This window comes from Dendrobium catenatum, unplaced genomic scaffold (genome assembly GCF_001605985.2).
Source record: "Dendrobium catenatum unplaced genomic scaffold, ASM160598v2 fragScaff_scaffold_1593, whole genome shotgun sequence".
In the NCBI taxonomy this organism is placed as follows: Eukaryota; Viridiplantae; Streptophyta; class Magnoliopsida; order Asparagales; family Orchidaceae; genus Dendrobium; species Dendrobium catenatum.
The window spans coordinates 188,785-209,219 of NW_021320055.1; the positions used below are offsets into that span (position 1 = coordinate 188,785).

At 37.7% G+C, this 20,435-nt stretch overlaps 2 protein-coding genes across 2 annotated transcripts in view; one reads left to right on the forward strand and one right to left on the reverse strand.

Annotated features, from left to right (window-relative positions):
- The window catches only part of LOC110104282 (serpin-ZX-like), a 24,721-nt gene extending 9,051 nt beyond the window's left edge, over positions 1-15,670 (forward strand). Inside the window, exons 2-4 of the mRNA XM_020833308.2 lie at positions 2,647-2,804; positions 3,047-3,119; positions 14,800-15,670. Coding sequence (XP_020688967.1) covers positions 2,647-2,804; positions 3,047-3,119; positions 14,800-15,585 — 1,017 coding nt within the window. The 3' untranslated portion in view covers positions 15,586-15,670. The remainder of the gene's footprint in view (positions 1-2,646; positions 2,805-3,046; positions 3,120-14,799) is intronic.
- Positions 15,671-17,867: 2,197 nt separating this feature from the next.
- LOC110104318 (low-temperature-induced 65 kDa protein-like) lies at positions 17,868-19,472 on the reverse strand. The gene is made up of 4 exons (XM_020833369.2): positions 19,173-19,472; positions 18,921-19,085; positions 18,227-18,733; positions 17,868-18,153 (listed from the first exon to the last, which is right to left on the reverse strand). Exons 1-4 carry the CDS (start codon positions 19,450-19,452, stop codon positions 18,122-18,124), a joined length of 984 nt encoding a protein of 327 aa, XP_020689028.1. The 5' UTR covers positions 19,453-19,472; the 3' UTR covers positions 17,868-18,121.
- Between the last annotated feature and the right edge of the window lie 963 nt (positions 19,473-20,435).

Here is a 20,435-nt window from a genome sequence, read left to right on the forward strand (position 1 = left end):
AAATGATATCCCAATATGGCATGCTTATAATCAAATCGAGCGTCTCGACGAGACGAATCCAACGAACCCCGTTTGTACAGGTAGACTGTCGTGCACTACTCGTTGTTTTATGCAAGTGGATTGTAGTGCACTAACGAATCTCCTACCTTTCGATTTGTTGATGCTTGCATTCATTATAGTTCTTTGGCATTTATTCATAGATAGTATGCAATATTTGTAGCGGGGGCTCCAATAGAAGCTCATGGGATCTTGTATCTGTCGTATTCTTCATGCACTTTGTTGTGGTCTTTAGCTCATATAGTACATCCGTCACTGTTACAAGTAGGCAGGTAGATGTATTTTCACAGATTAGAATTGACTTCAGGATACTGCATTTACTGAAGTCTTTCTGCATCTTCCCATAAGTGGCATGTGGCACATACATCTATCTTTGCAAAGAGCTTATATGTATTGCAGATCTTCTGTTGTATATAAGGGCTTTTGCATTTATCACAATTCTTCTATATTTATTTGTAGATACTCATTATACATTTATTCTTCAAGAACAAGTTATTACCTTTACACGAATATCAAATGCATTTGTTGTCTTTTGCATGTCATGGATATTCTACTTGCTTGCTGGCATTGGATTAAAAATCTGGAACATCGTCATTCCAGATTTTTTATTTTTGAACTTGTTGTGCAATCACCAACTCAAGGGTCCAAAGCCCTCATATCATGGCTTCATAATCAAGCCTTACTTTTCACAATCTTCTGGCTCCTTGCAAATGAGTCACGCTTGGAAATTCTTTATTTTCAAAGATAATTTGTAATTTGCATGAAGAGCTTGATTTCATGCTCTTTAATATTTTCATTCCCAATTGAAATGATCACTACAACTTGATAGTTATTGCCTGAAGCTTCATGACAAAGTTTTGCAAATCATTTACCATACTCCAAAGTTCTCATGTGATAGTTTTGCAACCAAACCATATCCTTCACAATTCTCTTTTTATGTGCTCATTGATATCTCCATTTCAATTGAGATGACAACTGCAAAATTTTTGTTTTCCAAAAATCTCATGTTGGAGCATATGATTAATTAATACATGAATCTTTGATTTTATCATTCACAAAATTCATGATGATTTTAACTATTATGCTTTAATCCAAGTTAAATTAAAGTCAATTATTTAATGTTCATTTGAGTCCAATCCTCAAGTTTCAAAATTTTTTATATTTGGTTCACTTGATGTTCCAATCAAATTTGGCCCCAATTCATGTTCTTGCTTGAGTTCAAGTATCAAGCTCAAGTTATATGTCACATGTAGCCTTTGCAAGTTCAAGTTTGAGTCCTGGTAGTCATGTTTTGCAAGTCCAAGTTTGAGTTCAAGTTCAATGCAATCCCAAATTGAGTCCTCTTGCACTTTATTCCAATGTTCATTTTTTTAATGTTCATTTGATTAAGTTTGATTTTATGCTCAAGTTATGGATCAAATCAAGCTCCAAATTTTGTCCAAGTCTTTGGATCTTCGATCCAAATTTCGGCAGCCTCCCGGCATCTCCCCCGTTTAGGGGAAAAACCAAGAGGCCGCCTACCCGCCACGTCAACAAAGACGTGCACGGTTGGTGTTTGTGAGACACCGCGGTGATATTTTTGTTTTTCATCCACCACGCCAACAAAGGCGTGCATGGGTTTTAAAAAGCATTTTTATGAAAAAGGCATTTTGCTTTCCCCCCCACTCGGGGGTACTTATGAGTGACCCCGCCTCGCCGTAGATGCCGCACCGGGGTCCCATCCCACCACGCGCAACAAAGGCGTGCATGGACGGTTTTCCGGTGTGCCACGAACTCCGAAATGGGCTCTCGAGGTTTTGAGTTTAGGAAATTTATAGCTTTGCAACAAAGTGACGACGAAGGCAATGACAATAATGCATACAAAAAGTTCTATTTTTTTTAATATCATTCTTTTTTGTTTTCTTTGCTTCAATTTGATCATCTGAAGAAAAATCTTCTAAACCCATAAGCCTGGCGCTTAAATTTTGAGCTTTCAACTTCTTTTTCTAAGCAGAAAATTCACTGTTATATCTGCTTAAATCAATGGAGTTTTGTTCAGCAAATTCTTCTCTTTCACTTTACCTTGTTTTCTCATTAGCATTCTGCTTAAGGCGATTTGAAGCCTTGGAAGCATTAATAGTGATTCCTAGAGCTCCATTGTTCCTTTACTGCATATCTTTTATTGGTTGACAGCTAATTTCCAAGTCATTAAAGGCTCTTGAAGCTTCATAGAGGACATGACCTCATTCTGATCGCAAACTATCCAGCCTTTTTGCAGTGATCTCTTTGCCTGTTTAACCTCCCATAACTCTGGAAATTTCGCTAACTCCATTCTCTTGGTCGGGTAAACATGCCTCATCAAATGCATGGCTTGCGGCTCCTCCCTTACGTAATCAACAAGGCTGTAGGCATCCGAGGTAGAGTGAGGTCTGACTTCTGAAGGTGGAGATCAGAAGAGAGACGGACCAGGCTTTTGGCGTAGAAGGTGCTTGAGCAGGAGAGTGGAATAGTTTGGTTTACAGAGGAGGCGGGTTTTGAAGATACAGGGAGGTGAAGGTAGTACAGCTCCACACAGTAACTTGAATACAAGTTTGGCGTGGAGCTGAGAAGGTTGCTGTGGGTATTTGGAGTTTGAGACAACAGAGGGAAGCAACTGGAGGAGAGCTGCTGGAGGAGACGAGTTATTGGGATAGAAGTTTGGTCGTGGCTTTGGAATTAATGGCTGGGTTGGGAGGTTGGGGAGGAATGCCAAGCAAGGGATCAGCAAGGTTATCTGACCCAATAAAAATTCCCCTCAACGCCTTAATTTTGAAATGACAGGACTGCATTAGCAAAGTTAAATTGCCTTGATTAGCGTGCAATTTTCTTGGTTTGCGTGCTTCGCTTAACGTGTCGATCTCATCGAATATCAAAATTGGATAAATTGATAATGCATTTAGGGTATTGCCGACGTCCCGGTCGCAACGGTGCTGTCCGTCTTGCGATCGGACGTCATTTGAGCATCGCCGAGATCTCATTTTCCTCAAAATGTCGCTGCATCTTTCTATGATGCAGCTGCGGAGTCCGTTGACTTCACCCACCAGGTAAAACAAGTTCTTCCCTTTCTAAACCAATTTAATTGAGTTTTTAATACTGTTATACTCTTAAATCTAGATCTGTTGTTTTTTATACGAACTATTTTAAGAGCCGAAGGAAGGGAAAAAAGAAATCAAAATTTAAGCAAAACCTTCACTGAGGCGTAGGAGCTAAGTAGCAGGCAACGGTCCTCGATTTAGTAAGCAGAGCAAGAAGTGAGATGGGATTTTGAAATGGTTCTTTTGAAGTTTTATTTTGAAGGTGTGCCTAGCGTGTAAATAGCGTTTTGTTCAGTCTTAGCGGCGGTTGGGCTATTAGGGCATCTCCAACCTAAAATCTCAATTTTCACTCCAAAATATAGTGAAACCAAAAAGTGCTGTTATTCATCTCCAATCGGATCGAAAGCCATTTTGCCCTCTAACTGTTGCTCGCGCCTTTCTTCCCCAAGTTTGGTAGAGACCAAAAAATGGCTCAGATGAACAGTGCAACGCCAATATTGACATCGCACTGTCTATCCGCGATCAAATGGCAGAGGAAAAGACGTTTGATTGCGACGGTTGAGATTGGAGATGGTCTAAACCTCTTGTGATAAGATAGATCATTTTTTTTAAGAAATAAAATTTAATTCCTCTATTCTGGGTAGAGCTTAGTAGTCATCAACTTAAGAAAAAATGCCTCCATATGATGAACAAATATAGGTTTGATTTTGAAATTAGTTCCAGAAACTAAGTGCTTTATGAAGATATTATCTTAACTTGAAAGATGAATATAATATTTGCATGCTCAATAATAAAAATATTTGTTTTTCACAGGAGCAAGCCTATACAATTAATGACATCTTAAGAGAATTTATTCCTACTCAATTAAAATAGTGATAAATATTTTATTATTTCTCAAAGCTTGATAAAGGGATGTGAATATCGGAATTTGAATATGAAGATCGACCAAACTTGTGGAATTAATTTTTTTTTATATGAAAATTAAAGGAGAAAAATTGTGTCAGGATATCCTGAGAGATTTCTCTTTATGATGGGCCTACCTAGACTACCTACTCTTGGATTTGAGCGGTGATTAATGCCACATCTAATATCTATGAATTGCATTAATTTTAATGCAAATTTAAGGGCAACTAGGCCTAATCTGACAGAAAATTTCATTTTGAATATCCTACATGAGGCTCTATATTATTTTATTTTATTTTTTTACTTCGGTATGAAAATTAAGCTCGATTATTAATTTTAGGTTATTAATATTCAAAGTTGTTCAAAAGGAAACCAAGGCTTACATACTGTTGGGTTTTGAATAGATTTGTGAAGTTTAAAAGTACCTTTGATTATTAATCAAATAAATCAATGATGGATCTAATAATCTTATTACTTTAAAACTTATATCAAATAAATTCTTGATGTTAAATCATGAAAATTTTCTGTATTTGCTTCTACCGCATATCTACTGGTATCTCATTGGACTTATGTTTTTTTATACTCCAAAAAATGCTTTATACAAACCTAAAAGTTCAAAGAGCTTTGAAATTGGTTCAAATGCTTTAATTTAAACAAAAAAATCTAACTTTTACTTTAAAAAAATATTTATAAGTGAAATCTCATATTTTTCTACGTAGGTAAATCATGTTGGAAGATACATAAGAGTTCAAACACCATATATTATGTTGATTGATTTTATATGATACAGCAATTATCACATTGAGCAGCTGTGTGATCAATATAATGTTGGGGGAAGTAAAACCACGTAGTGAAATAGGCAAGAAATAGAAAATGCAGTGAAGGAGTGATCATCGGGATTTAATGTGGAAAAGAAAGAACACCAAGATTTAACATGAAAAAACTAGAAACCTGGAAAAGAATCACAGAGTCACACCACACCAATAAATTGACTAAGAAAATTGAGGAGAATTAGTAAAAATCACTCATCTCTCTTTGTAGGCTCCGAAAATTCGGCCCCGGCCTCCCCGCCGCGCTTGATTGCATTTTCTTAGGCGAGGGGAGTTTTAATGAAATTAGTTCCAAGGTAAATTTTGGAAGGAATAAGTTATTAAAATAAAACTTAAATTTTGAATTTTCGTTGGAAATCCGCCGGAAATTCCGCCGGAAATGCATACGAAAAAAATCCGTCGGAAAGAGAATCGAGAAATATGTCGGAAACTCGGTGAAAATTTTCCGTCGGAAAATCGCCGGAAAATCCGTCGGAATTTGTGACGAATTTAATTCCGCCGGAAATTCCGCCGGTAATCGCGTGTTTTCCCGTAGTGGTTAGAGAATTAGAAGTTCAATGTTTGGATATTTAAAATAGAAATTTTCACCATCTAGCACTTAAAGCGGATGGTGGGGAAATGGATGATAGACCCGATCAAGATCCCATGGTTCCGTCGTCCCGGGCCATCGTTGTCCCTGGTATGCTTAGTCAGAGGAGGTAGTCGACCCAACCTGACAGAAGGATCCTTGTCGGCAGCCATGAGTTGCTTCGTCCAAGGGTACCTTGTAGACCTAGGATGTGTATTTGCCTAAGGGGACAAATTGAAATCCACCTTAACTATCAGAGGGCTTTGTACCCTATCGATCATATCTTATTGATTCATAGCTTAAGGATTTGATGCTAATTAGGAACATATAGGCGTTGGCCATAACCGGTATTTTGCGGTGCCATTTGGAGGCAAAACCACTCGGTTCAGAGGGCCTAGGGTAATAACAGTTTATCCTGCGGTGCCATTTGGCGGCAAAACTGCTGGTTAGAGGACACGTACCACGTCCTTACTGGCAGGAGTTTGTTTGAGAATAGATCCTAGTAATATGTTCGACTAGGCATTTGGCTCTTTGTGAGCTGCAGTATTTTCAATTTGTCCACCCCGATAAATTATTATGGAGGGTGATTGAATTTTGCTTTAAGTTATTTGAATGGTTGAAATTTGATTTTTAATATCTTTTTTTTTTGGACTTTGAGATTTTTGGATTTTGATAGGCACTTAGATATTTGGGAGACATTTAAAAATGTTTGGGAACCCCTCCGGTTAAGATATACATTCAACACGGCCATCATCGGGGTGTTTGAGGTCATTTTCATTTGAAAATATTTTCCATCTTATGGATGAACCTTGTCAACTCTATTGAGCTGTCAATAAATGATCGGGTTTCTTGTGGTTCATGCATTTTATTAGTGAATTCTCTTGATTGTAGACCTTGAAGGCCTAATATGATTGTATTAAAACAAATACACCGGTCGTCACAACCGTGTATTTGTTTGAAGGTTCGAACCCTGTCGATTCCTATTGATCCATATAGAAGGATCGAGTTCGAACAAGAATTCACTTATTAACCCACATAGCATCCCTAGACGTCACGTGTGTACTAATAACACGCTCGTCGGGGCCCATGCTGGTGTTTGGGGGGATTTTATAATTATACCCTGTCTACTCCTTTTTACCTGATTAGGAGGATCGGGTTCAAATTTGATAACCCGCGCAACATCCCTAGACGTTACGTGTGTACCAATAACACCCTTGTCGGGGCCCATGCGGGTTCTTGATTGTTTTTACCCCTTTAGTGTATATATGTGTATACAAACTACTGTGCTCGTGCGGGGGTATTTTGAAAGCATTTGTAGGGGCCTTCTGTCCGCTTGCATAGAAGTTGCGAACCTGGTGGCGTGACGTTGTAAATCGTAGACGCCTTCTGTTTGCTTGTATAAGTGTTGCAGATCTGGTGATGTGGCGTAGCAGCTTCTGAATAAAGTTGTTCGCTGTTTTGTACAGGTAGACTGTCGTGCACTACTCGTTGTTTTATGCAAGTGGATTGTAGTGCACTAACGAATCTCCTACCTTTCGATTTGTTGATGCTTGCATTCATTATAGTTCTTTGGCATTTATTCATAGATAGTATGCAATATTTGTAGCGGGGGCTCCAATAGAAGCTCATGGGATCTTGTATCTGTCGTATTCTTCATGCACTTTGTTGTGGTCTTTAGCTCATATAGTACATCCGTCACTGTTACAAGTAGGCAGGTAGATGTATTTTCACAGATTAGAATTGACTTCAGGATACTGCATTTACTGAAGTCTTTCTGCATCTTCCCATAAGTGGCATGTGGCACATACATCTATCTTTGCAAAGAGCTTATATGTATTGCAGATCTTCTGTTGTATATAAGGGCTTTTGCATTTATCACAATTCTTCTATATTTATTTGTAGATACCCATTATACATTTATTCTTCAAGAACAAGTTATTACCTTTACACGAATATCAAATGCATTTGTTGTCTTTTGCATGTCATGGATATTCTACTTGCTTGCTGGCATTGGATTAAAAATCTGGAACATCGTCATTCCAGATTTTTTATTTTTGAACTTGTTGTGCAATCACCAACTCAAGGGTCCAAAGCCCTCATATCATGGCTTCATAATCAAGCCTTACTTTTCACAATCTTCTGGCTCCTTGCAAATGAGTCACGCTTGGAAATTCTTTATTTTCAAAGATAATTTGTAATTTGCATGAAAAGCTTGATTTCATGCTCTTCAATATTTTCATTCCCAATTGAAATGATCACTACAACTTGATAGTTATTGCCTGAAGCTTCATGACAAAGTTTATGGGTGGTTTGAAAGGGAAGAACTTGTTCGTGAAAAACAACATGGCAAGATATGTGGATTTTATGGGTGGAAAGGTTGTAGCAATGGTAGCCTTTGTGAGATGACGAGTATCCGAGGAATAAGCATTCCTGAGATTGGGGTTGGAGTTTGTTTGAGGTTAGAGAGTGTAACCACGGGAAGCACAGGCAACCAAATTTTTTGAGGTGGTCGTAGGAGGGTAGGTGGCCATGGAGACGGTGAAATGGAATTTGATAGTTGTTGACACTGGTGGGGAGACCATTAATTAGATAATTTGAAGTGGTTAGAGCTTCGGCCCAAAAGGTAGATGGTAGGTAAGCAGCTTGAAGAAGTGTGCGGGTTGTTTCAATGAGGTGGCGATTTTTGTGTTCGGGTAATCCGTTTTGCTCTGGTGCTTTTGGTCAGGTAAGTTGATGTGTAATACCCTGTTCTGCGAGAAGCTGCGAAAGGAGTGGTTGGTGAATTCACCACCATTGTCGGAGGAAATGTAATTATGTTTGTTTTAAATTTGTTTGTGACCATTTTGTGAAATTGTAAGAATTTTGAAAACGTTTGATCTTTAGAGTTCATCAAGTATACCCAGCAGTATCTTGTGTATGTGTCAATAAAGGTGACGAAATATATGTAACCATTCATGGAAGAGGTAGGAGACGGCCCCCAGACATCAGAGTGAATGAGAGCAAATTTGGTAGTAACATTTGATTTACTTAATACAAAAGGTAAATTATGGCGCTTGGCCATGATACATGGTTTGCATAAAAGAGAGCTGGATAGAGTACTACCAAAGGGAATTACATTAGCTAAATATTGCATAGTGCGAATATTGGGATGATCCAAGCGATCGTGCCGCAAATTCAGAGATAATTGTTTGGAAGTGAGAGCGAGCTGGGAGGGCTCAGATGTTGAGATTGTGTACAGGCCATCACGGGCTTGTCCACGAAGCAGAACTTGGCGGTCCGTTCGGTCCCAAATGAGGAAGTCATGTGCGTTGAAGGAAACATAACAGTTGTTATCGGAGGTTATCTTATGTATAGATAATAAATTATGGGAAAGTGATGGCACATGAAGAATTTGTTGAAGAAGAAGCTTACGTTGGGTATTGGGAAGTGGCAGTATACCTTGACCTTGGTTTTGGATATGGAGAGAATTACCATTAGCGATGGAAACTGAGTCAGTGCCGTAATAAGGTTGGGGTTGCTGAAGAGCTTGAGCATTTGCAGTTAGGTGAGAAGTGGCACCGGAGTCCAATACCCAGTCGGTAGTAGCGGTGGCATTGGATTGGGAGTATAGAGCTTTGGTTGAGTCAGTGGCTGAGTACTGGAGATTACTGTGATGCCAGCATGTGAGCGCGGTGTGACCAGTCTTTCCGTAGATTTGGCAGATCGGGCGGACGTTATTGCTCGTCTCTGGTGGTCGGTTGGGGATGACTGAGCGCAAGTTCCCGCGTCCGCGATAGTTTCCTCTGCCTCTGTAGTTTCTTCTACCACGGTTATTAGAGTATAAGGCCGTGTGTTCAGAGGAGTGATTTGTCTCGCGCTGTATTTGATTTTGAATGTTGATTTCTTCGCTGCACAAGAGCGAATAGAGGACGTCGAGACTGATGGGAAGTTGAGAGGTCCGAATCGCATTCTTGAAGGCATTATAGGCGTGAGGCAGTCCATTGAAGATATACATGAGAATGCCCTCCGAGTCGATGTGTGATCCGGCTGCAGCTATATTATCCACCAGAGTCTTGATATGGGCGAGATATTAATTCATAGTGTTGTCCTTCATTTGAACATTATGTAGTTCGCTCTTCAGCTGGATTACCCTTGAACGATTGGTGGGCTGAAGCCGGTTGGATAGAGTCGCCCAGATTTCGCAGGTACTTGAGAGGTGAAGAATGTAGGGTAATACTGAGGGAGAAATTGTGGACAACAATGCAGAGATGAGGTTCTGGTCAATAAGCCTCCGAAGCCGACTATCAGCATGGTCTTCAGGCTTGTCGGGGTGAGTTAAACTTCTCGTTAAGTATTCCTCAAAATCATTGGCTGCAAACAGTTTGTATATTTGCAGGCTCCAAATAGCGTAATTCTCATTGTTGAGCTGTAGGTTAACAATGGATTTCAAGTTGGACATGAGAAACTTAAGAGGAGGGGGTATGACAAACTCAATCATGGAGGCTGAGATTGAGGATATCGGCGGTATTGCCGCTGAGGAGACCGGAGGTGTGGTTGCTGACGAATCTTGTTCAGCCATTGATGGTGAGGCTCAAAGTGCTCTGATACCAAGAAGAAAGCCCTGCAAAGAAGTTTAAGGAAGAAGAAGAAGAAAGTAGAACATGTGAAATACTGTTGTATTGAATTCGTGAGTTTCACTGTTACAGGATATGTATTATATAGAGTAGGAGAGAATGTAATGATGCTTTTTGGCAATCCATTGGAGGCAATCTGGCAAGACAGAGGAGATGGAGGCGGCTGTAGCAGCGTGAGTCGTTGGGGAACGTGGCTGAGTTAGCCCAGATGGTTGAGTGCGCTATCATTATTAAGATAAGCTTTTTGCACCAATGATGTGATAGCAAATATTGCCCAGATCATAAAGCGGCATACACTAAAGACATCTCATTTTAAATATGGAAGGCCAAGCCTTGATAATGATCGCTAGTAGGAAAAGATAAGTAGGTGATGATTTTGGTTACTCAAATTAAACTCTCTCTCTCTCTCTCGATGATCAAACGACATGATTGAGAGAATGTTCATAATATCATGAAGTTATCTCTCTCTTTTTTATATTTTCTATATTTTGAATGATTTTGTTATTTTTTTTTTTAAGAACTTCAAACTATACAATTTTTTTTCTGGTATTTATAATTTATTAAAAGAAGTAGAATTGGGAAAATGAAGAGTTGCTTAAAATATAGTCATTTATTGAACTTTACAATGTGAAATTAATTCATCCCTCAAGAAAAAAACAAGAATACAGATATTAATATTGGTCATATACACTTTAGGATGATTCAATACAACAGGACTAATACAGAGAGAGAGAGAGAGAGAGAGAGAGAGAGAGAGAGAGAGAGAGATCTAAATCCATCACTAGGAGAATTTATGAAGCTAAAAGTATACCGAACCTAGTGTGGTTGGAAAATAGTTCTAATCTATGAGTTAAATATTGAGTGAACCAGGTGCAATTGGAGTAATCCAGGGTTAATGCTAGAATAACCGTCTAGCAACTACAAACCCTAAAAAGTTCTTATTTGTTCTATGTCACATTGGAAGAACTACATGTAATTGTGATAGACATCTCTTAGAAAAATTTAGGCTTCGTTTAGAATGACTTTCTCATTGCTTCTTAAAGCAACTTTTTAGTTCAAAAATTAAAAATTTTTAACTAATTTATGTAGTGCTAAGAAAGCCATCCCAAACGAAGCCTTAGAAAGAATAGATGATGTTTAAAAAATTTGAGTGTTTGAGGTACATTTGGAAGTGATGCCAACACATATAATTGGGTTTGAGCTAATAATATTTAATGTAGATTTGTATAGGTTTGTGTACTAATGTTTTAGGAAGAAATTATAAGAGAATTTCTAAGAAATTGAGCTGGTCAAGGAGAAAATATATGACTCAAACAAAGCTATTAGCTCAAGACTATTAAGCAATTTTGTTATTAAAACAGCTCAAGTTAGCCAGAAAGTAAAAAAATTTAAGCCAATTAGAAAATTTTAAAGATAAGATTTCATCATCTAGAGTTTTTTTATATTTGTATTTCAAGTATAGTGGTAGCCAAGATAACTATCACACATATAAGAGTAAAATGGGTAAAAGTAAAATCAGGAAGAAAATCAAAGAACATTGATCATATTTGATCATAATGTACAAATAAAATTTGTCCTATATGATCAATTAAAATTCAAATTTGATGAAGTATCGTGTGATTGGATTTATTTTTAAAATATAAGAAGATAATTTTTATTAAAATAAGAATATTTGATAGTTAATAAAAATTAATCTCAAGATTATAATATGCATTACATATCATATGATATAATATGCCTTATTTTACTATAGATATAACCAAATCAATTTGCATTATTTAAGACAAATTCAAAATTTAATTAATCATAATATACAATCAGCATAATTATCTTCATTTAATCAATATTGTATTTTGCATTATTACTTTAATTCAAATTTTATATAATGTATTAATTAGCTTAATTTATTTGATGATTTGATGTGAATCAAGTTAAATGGGTTGTAATTCCCAATCAATAACAACTCGATTTTTTATAAAATTAGAGTTACAAAGCTATGCATTTATTATAAAAAGATTTTCATCATACCCTATATATGAGAAATGGAGATAGAGCAAGAGCGGATAGAGAAAAGAGAGATTTCTTGTAATATCATTCTAAACCTTCTCTAGCCTCTCTCGCAGGGAAAATTATTGCCTTCAGTGTCCGGATTCATCCGGACACCAATCCAGACGCGTCACGTCAGCAAAATATACTCGGGCCCAGTGTATTTGGGTGACGTTGCGCATCTGGATTGGTTGTCCGGACATCAGGTGACCGGACGCAATAATTCGCCCTCTCATAGCCACCAAAAGCCCTCCTCGCATTCGCCAAACCTAAAATCAGCAAGCGTCGTCTTCAAAATCTTTTTATTCTCCTTCAATAATAAGCTTTTTCATTATATCTTCTACCCTCCATCTCTTTTATTTTCTTCTTTATATTTATCAAATATAATTATGATTTCTTCCATCGTTTAACTAGTTATGTTGGATGGAGATTTTATAGCTTACATTGGGAGGAAGTCTTATTTGTGTTTGATGTTTGAATTGCTATATTATCAATTAGACTTGATTAAGAATATTCAATATATTTCTATATTGATGTATTTAAGCTTGGATTTGTAAACCTTATGTTTCATACTTTGGCGTATTCAAGAATATTCTTATTTGTAGAGCCTTCGAGTCGTGACCCTCGTAGCATTGCGGTTGATTATCTTGTAAGCTTGGAGTTAATTTTGTGATGTTCTCCTAAAGGTAAATAACTAAAATTTATTTTTTTTAGTTTGGTTTACAGAGGAGGCGGGTTTTGAAGATACAGGGAGGTGAAGGTAGTACAGCTCCACACAGTAACTTGAATACAAGTTTGGCGTGGAGCTGAGAAGGTTGCTGTGGGTATTTGGAGTTTGAGACAACAGAGGGAAGCAACTGGAGGAGAGCTGCTGGAGGAGACGAGTTATTGGGATAGAAGTTTGGTCGTGGCTTTGGAATTAATGGCTGGGTTGGGAGGTTGGGGAGGAATGCCAAGCAAGGGATCAGCAAGGTTATCTGACCCAATAAAAATTCCCCTCAACGCCTTAATTTTGAAATGACAGGACTGCATTAGCAAAGTTAAATTGCCTTGATTAGCGTGCAATTTTCTTGGTTTGCGTGCTTCGCTTAACGTGTCGATCTCATCGAATATCAAAATTGGATAAATTGATAATGCATTTAGGGTATTGCCGACGTCCCGGTCGCAACGGTGCTGTCCGTCTTGCGATCGGACGTCATTTGAGCATCGCCGAGATCTCATTTTCCTCAAAATGCATGTTTTGCCTCGAGATTCGTGCCACCATCATGAATACTTAAATTGAATAACAAAATACATTTTTCAGAGGTTGACAACGTTCCGGACGCAATGGCGCTATCCGTTTGTCGATCCGACATCATTTGGTTTCCGACGAGGCTAATTTTCCTTGTAATGCGTGCCTTCGCAACATATTTGAACCGCCTTTGAAAATTGCGACATCACCTCAAACGATCCAATTTAATCAAATAAAATTTATATTCTTAATGTCGACGACGTTCCGGACGCAATGACACTGTTCGTTTGTCGATCCGATATCGTTTGATTGGCCTTGCGCTTTAATTTCGGGTGTCGGTCATCCTTTTTGATCGATCTTGTCGGATTCGATTGCGAGGGGCTTCGACCTAGCAGAATTCGACGTCCTGATCGCAACGACACCATCCGTTTGGCAATCGGAAGTCATTTGACCCTTCAAGTGACGCATGGCACCAAGGTGCGTAATGCTTTATTCACCAATTGGGGTTCTTTCTCGCGTGGTTTGAGGTATAGGGGGTCAACACTCTTACTCTCATCTTGTCTCTCTTCTCTCTTGCACCGTTCTCACTTTAGAACTAACCAAGAGATTCCATATAACTACCAAGGAATACAACCCTTAATGAAAATTTAGAAAAAAAAACTGCTTAGTTGGCTTGCAATGTCGTGTTGCTAAGTTGGAGCACTGCGGTGCTACATTCTCTATTCATGTCTGCATGACAGAGCCATATCACTAGGGTCTAGTGCGCCATAGCACTCCTTGAAAGCGTAGTAGCGCCGTAGCGTTTCTCTCTCTGTCTTTTTCCAAGCAAACTATGCAATGCCGGGGTGCTTGGGAATACAGCATCAGGCGTTGTATGGAATTTTTTTTTTAGGTGCAAAACACCCAAACCTAAGCAAAGGGAGAAACCTCTGCAGCGAGCTTAACAGATTAAATTGAGGTCCAAAGCAACAATACAATGCGATTGATCAACATAATCAGATTGCACGCAGAACTAACATATAAAAGTGTTGCTGCAGCGTTGAAGAATTTTGACTAAAATAAAATTTGAATGACATGTCATGAAAAAAAACATAAAGAAACTACTTTTTTCAGTATTTCGGCTAAAATATTACAACATTATTAACAAAATAATGCTAAAACAACCAAATGTTTCATCTATTTGCAATGTTCGATCAACTTGAGCTTCTTTAAATTATTCTTTTCCTTTTAAAATGTTCATCTATTTGTACTGATGTCATTCTTTGTTTTTCTTTCCTCATGAAATTCAGTCCTGGATGAGAAAAGTGGAGGGTTGCGTTAGGTAGTCGACAGCCAGCGTAAAACTTGTCGAACAATAATGACATGAATCCTTTAAGAAATTGTGTTAATGCTAGGGCGTCCCGCTTGATGTTGTTGTTGTTGTTGTTTTATGAAATTCAGTAAATTCCATGTTTTAAAGTTGATAATTCAATTGATTTCTACTTTCATGATGTACAAGGCTACACTCGAACAAAAGAAAATAAATGATTGGATTGAAGAAAAGACGAATGGGGTCATAAAAAATCTAATTCTTGATGGCACAGTTGACAACACAACCAGGTTAATCCTTGCCAATGCCCTCCACTTCAAAGGAAAGTGGCAAGAGAAATTTGATCGCTCAATGACCCAAAATAACAATTTCTATCTCTTAGATGGCAGCACCATACAAGTACCCTTCATGAGCAGCAGAAAAAAACAATTTATCTCATCTTATGATGGATTCGAAGTCCTCAAACTCCCATATAAGCAACAAGAGAACAACCAAGGAAACAGAAGCTTTTCCTTGCTGCTTTTTCTTCCAAACGAGATTAACGGACTTCAAGATCTTATCAACAGAGCTGTTTCTGATCCAAATTTCATCAACGAACACGTTCCTTACAATAGAGTTGATGTTCAAAGCTTCATGGTTCCAAAGTTTAAGATCTCATTCAGCTTTGAAACTACTGATGTACTATCAAATCTTGGCCTAAAAAGCCTTTTCAGTTGGTCAGCTGCGGATTTGAGCGGAATGTGCTTGGAATCAGCAAGGCTTTGTGTATCAAGTATTCACCATAAAGCTGCTATTGAGGTGGATGAAGAGGGTACGGTAGCAGCAGCTGCAACAGCTGTAACAGTTATGTTGATGTGTTACATTCCGCCGGTGAGCTTTGTTGCTGATCATCCTTTCATGTTTGTTCTTCGAGAAGATGTAACAGGTGTTATTTTGTTCTTTGGCCATGTCGCGAATCCATCAGTTTTAGGTTGATTAATGCATCTATATTCTTGTAGCAGAAGACAAGTCTGCCAGCCACAATCTGATTTGGTGTTTTGGTTAATACAATGAATTCATCTTGACATTTGATAGTTGGTTTAAGTGTTAAATTAAACTATATAAGTTGTTTTATTTATTTATATGTTTTGGACCGTTGAGCACATGCTTCGTTTGGGACGGTGATGCAGAGCATTGTAGCTTAAAAGGTTGCTTAGGATATCTTATGTAGTTTGTTTCAAATTTGTTTTATGTTTTCTAGAATCTTCTAATTTCTCTAGGTTTATCTAGGTTTCTTCGCTTAAGGATTATATATAGTATAATGTAAGGAAGGAGTATTGATGAATATTATATGAATTGAAGCTTAGTGCTTGGTTTGTTCTTTTGTTCTTTGGAAATCCTTCAAGCATTATCTTCTTCCAACGATCCAACGATATCCCCCCACATCAGACGGCTTTCTTATTGCTTCTTAAAGCAGCTTTCTAGTATAAAAATTAAAATTTTTGTACTAAAAAATCATTTTAAGAAGCAATAAGAAAGTCATCCCAAACAAAGCCTTAAATTCGCATATAAGAAATCTGTTTCTCAATGGCTTGAAATCAACATAGATGATTATTTTATGATATGGAAATGTGATCTGGAACTTATAGTGAAATAAAAAGTTATCTAGATCTGTGGGATGGTGGGAGAGCTGAGGTTAGCTTAGTTTAATTGACTTGATTTAGCTTTTTAGAAAATAAATTTAATGCAGGTTTAGTTGAGGGAAATAGATGTGAATGTTTATGTTATAATGTGAATTTATAGTTTGGGACTTTTGTTAGAGATTTATTAGGTTTAGGAGCTTTTGTATAATTTTTGTTATCATTCCCAAGCTAAAAAAATTTCATTTCTTACTAACTCTATTTATTGGGAGAAGAGAAAAAATTTGGGATAGTTTTCTCACAATAATTTCACATCTAACTTTATAAAATGTTGCAATCATTCCAACTAGACTCTTAGGATTTGTTTGGGATAGTTTTCTCATTGCTTCTTGAAGCAGCTTTTTAGTACAAAAATTTTTGTACTAGAAAGCTGTTTTAAGTAGTAAAAAAATTGTCCCAAACGAAGCCTTAATTAGTAAGGGTATGTTCATGATTATTAAGATAAGCTTTTTGCACCAATGATGTGATATCAAGTATTGCCCAGATCATATATATTTTCTATATTTTGAATGATTTTGCTTTGTTTTTTTTTTTTTTTTTAAGAACTTCAAACTATTCAAAGTTTTTCTTTTTTTTGGTATTTATAATTTATTAAGAGAAGTAGTGTTATGTGTCACATTAGAAGAACTACTTGTAATTATGATAGATGTCTCTTAGAAAAACTTAGGCTTCATTTAGAATGACTTTCTTACAGCTTTTTAAAGCAGCTTTTTCGTTCAAAAATTAAAATTTTTTAACTACTTTATGTAGTACTAATATTTTAGGAAGAAATTATAAGAGAATTTCTAAGAAGTTGAGCTAGTAGAGGAGAAAATATATGACTCAAACAAACCTATTAGCTCAAGACTATTAAGCAATTTTTTTATTAAAGCAGCTCAAGTTAGCCAGCAAGTAAAAAAATTTAAGCCAACTAGAAAATTTTAAAGATAAGAGTTTCATCATCTAGAATTTTTTTATATTTGTATTTCAAGTATAGTGGTAGCTAGCCAAGATAACTATCATACATATAAGAGTAAAACGGGTAAAAGAAAAATCAGGAAGAAAATCAAAGAACATTGATCATATTTGATCATAATGTACAAATAATGGTGTTGTTGGATTCGTATTTCCGAGACGCTCAGTTTGACTGTAAGCTCGTTGAAATCGGAGTTCGGATGCCCCCGGATTTAATTTTTGAAGTCTCCAACTAATTTTTGCCTCGAGATTCGTGCCTGATCAAGCTAATTTTGTGATGACGTATCAGAACTCAATAGCACCGTATGTCGTCCGCCATTTGCTCCTTTCGAACTCCAAATCGTACGTGAACAATGCGACACCAATATTGACGTTGAACTGTTCACCTACCCAAAAAAATTCACTACCTGATTTGTCGAAGAAGTGCAAGAAAGAGGGGGAAAATGTGCCAAAGATAATTATCTTCGCAGGAAGACCGTGAAAGAAGAAGAAATTGCGTTTGATTGAAGAAGAATGACTACATTTTGAAATTTCACTACATTTTAGAGTGAAAAATGAATTTTTCGGTTGGAGATGCCTAAGAGCATCAATTACTTGGAGAAAATGATCTAGTAAGAAAATGAATTTAAAATTTCTCCAAAGAAATTTATATTACCAACAAGTATTATTTATGAAAAGCAAACTCGCTTAAGAGCCACACGAATCATGGGCCAAACAATCCAACAAGAACAGCGCAAACAAATAAATGAGAAACAAAATCCACAATATCAAACAGGTGAACCAAAAAAAAAACAGTCCAGTACAGCATTTTCAATCAGTGCTACGAAAACGGCAATTCTTCACTAAAGATCGTTCGCTTGGCTGATTTATTCAGATCATCAATGACAAACGTCTTTGTTGTCCTGCGCCACTGTGACATAGCACACGAATCAGTAAACTCAATCAATTAAAAATTTTGTTCAATCAAATGTTAAAAGACTCACCTTTGCTGTGAGCTTCGCTCGCCGACGATTTAGGAGAACGGTCGCCACCTCCGAGAAGCGAAGTAACGGTCTCTTTAAGTCTTTCCATCACACCCGCCCCACTTCCACCCTCGCCGAAGCCCGACTTCTCTGTCGCCGGCGGCGCCTCCACTGCCTCATTCGTCCTCATCTGTCCAGCCTCCGTTATCAACTCCGAAAGAGCCTTCTCGTCCTCCCCTGGCGTCAGCTTCTCCGTTATATACTCCTTTATCGAAAGCCCCTTATCCTGTTTCTCCACCGCGTCATCTTCAACGTCCTTTCTAGCTTCAGGTTTTACTTTTGAGATCACCGCCGACCCTGCATCGGCCACTAATCCATACACCTTGGAAGCTGCCGACGAGACCATGCTGGTGTAGCTGCTGTTTTGGTCTTTGGGAAGCTCCGTTTCTCCTCTGTCGTTCTGGGCGGAGATGGTCATCGCCTCCAAGGAGCGGCTGAGCTCCGGCGACACGTCAACCTCTTCGCCACCTGTTTAGCCACAGAAATCGTTACCTTATAAAAAAAAAAAAACTCTTTTTTTATTCAAATTTATATATATGAATTTCAATCTATCACAGGAATCAGCATTCAAACAGACATAAATTTCATTAACTTGATGAATTGAAGAAAGTCCGACACTTGCAATTAAAAAAATAATGATAAATTAATGACAAACCTCGCCTGAGTCCACCTCTTGTAATCGTATCAGTTTCAGTCCTCGGTGCGTCTGGATCCTCATCAAACTTCGTCGTGCTCAAACCCAAACCAGCACCACCGCCTCCTCTTCCTCCCAACATCTCCTTCCCTCCGGTTCTCATACCAATAGCCGAGCTCTCATACACTAGCAAAGCATACAAATTAGTTCAAAACAGAGCAAGCAAAGTAAAGATGTGTAAACATATAAATATGGAAAAGAGCACGCGCGCACTTGGGGCGCCATGGACTTCAGGGTCGTCCGACATCTCATCGTCCTCCACGAACCCATCGTCTCCTTCATCCAAGTCGCCGTGTTGGTGGTAAGTATCATCATCAACGCCTTCGTCCCCATGGCCATGTGATTTCTTGGTGATGGCATTCTTTATCTTCTTCACCTTGTCTTTTACTTTCTTCATGACAGGCTTCTTCTCATGGTGCTCTTGTTCTTCCACTGTTTGTGGTGGGTTTTCGCCTTGGAGGTAGGTGGTAGACGGGGCTGTGACAGTTTCCATTGCGCAGCGATTAGAATCTGAGAAAGGTAGAAGAAAGGTTTTTGCTTTGATACAGGAAGAGAATGGAGGGAGGGTCTAGTTATAGAGATTGGAAGGTTGGGTAATGGGAATTGGTAATGGTGGAACACGTGTTGCAGAACGTGGAGTTCGGGGATCGGGAGCAGCCGAGCAGCAACGCATGTTCGCCACTTCGCAGCCCATTTGGATTAACATGTTTAGCGAATAGTTCTTTGGGTATTGAGGTGGACAACCATCTCAGCAAATTGGGCTTTGAAGTTTAGTTTTTCACTCCAAAAAAAAAAAAGGTTAATTTTTATTTATTTTTAAATTTTATTTTAAGATATTATCCTACAAAATATATTAAAATTAATCATTATAGACGAAAAATGTATATTTATTATCCAAATTTTGTATAAAAATTCTACATACATAGATAAAAAATTATGAAATATAAAAACAATGTGAAAATGTAAAAAAGGAGAACAATCATCGGACCTAATCTAGTAGAATGAATTAAATAAATAATAGAAGATATAAAATCCTCCTTTTCTTATAATTAAAGGAGATAGTTTTACATAATTTGAGAACATTATTTGATTCTCATTAGAGACTTGCAAAAACTAAGTTTTCCTAGAGAGACAATTTGATGCGGAACATCATAAGCTAAGGAATACTCTACCCCTTTTATGCACTAGTCTTTATGCTTAGTTTATTACCGTTATTTGCTCAGTAGCTATGCTCCACTACTTTTGTTTTGCCCTTTCTGTTAATTTCCGTACAGTTAGCCCTTTTGGGCTATAGCTTTATTCTGCTTATATAGTGTAAAAGGAGAAGAGGGGAAGATAGAAAAAGAATATAGAAGCTAATTACATAGCCAATTTGGTTCCTTGAGTTACTGTTCTATTCGTTTTGCTGTTCTACCTTTCTCCCACAGATACCCTACACCAGTTTTGGTATCAGAGTTCGGTTGCTTGGGGGCAAAT

What these genes read in the sequence shown, in the direction of transcription:
- LOC110104318 (XM_020833369.2), bottom strand. Translation starts at nt 19,452, where the DNA reads ATGGAAACTGTCACAGCCCCGTCTACCACCTACCTCCAAGGCGAAAAC. An exon ending in AAGAGGTGGACTCAGGCGAG is followed by an intron (nt 18,734 to 18,920) that starts GTTTGTCATTAA and finishes GTGGCTAAACAG; the next exon opens with GTGGCGAAGAGGTTGACGTG. An exon ending in GAGCGAAGCTCACAGCAAAG is followed by an intron (nt 18,154 to 18,226) that starts GTGAGTCTTTTA and finishes GCTATGTCACAG; the next exon opens with TGGCGCAGGACAACAAAGAC.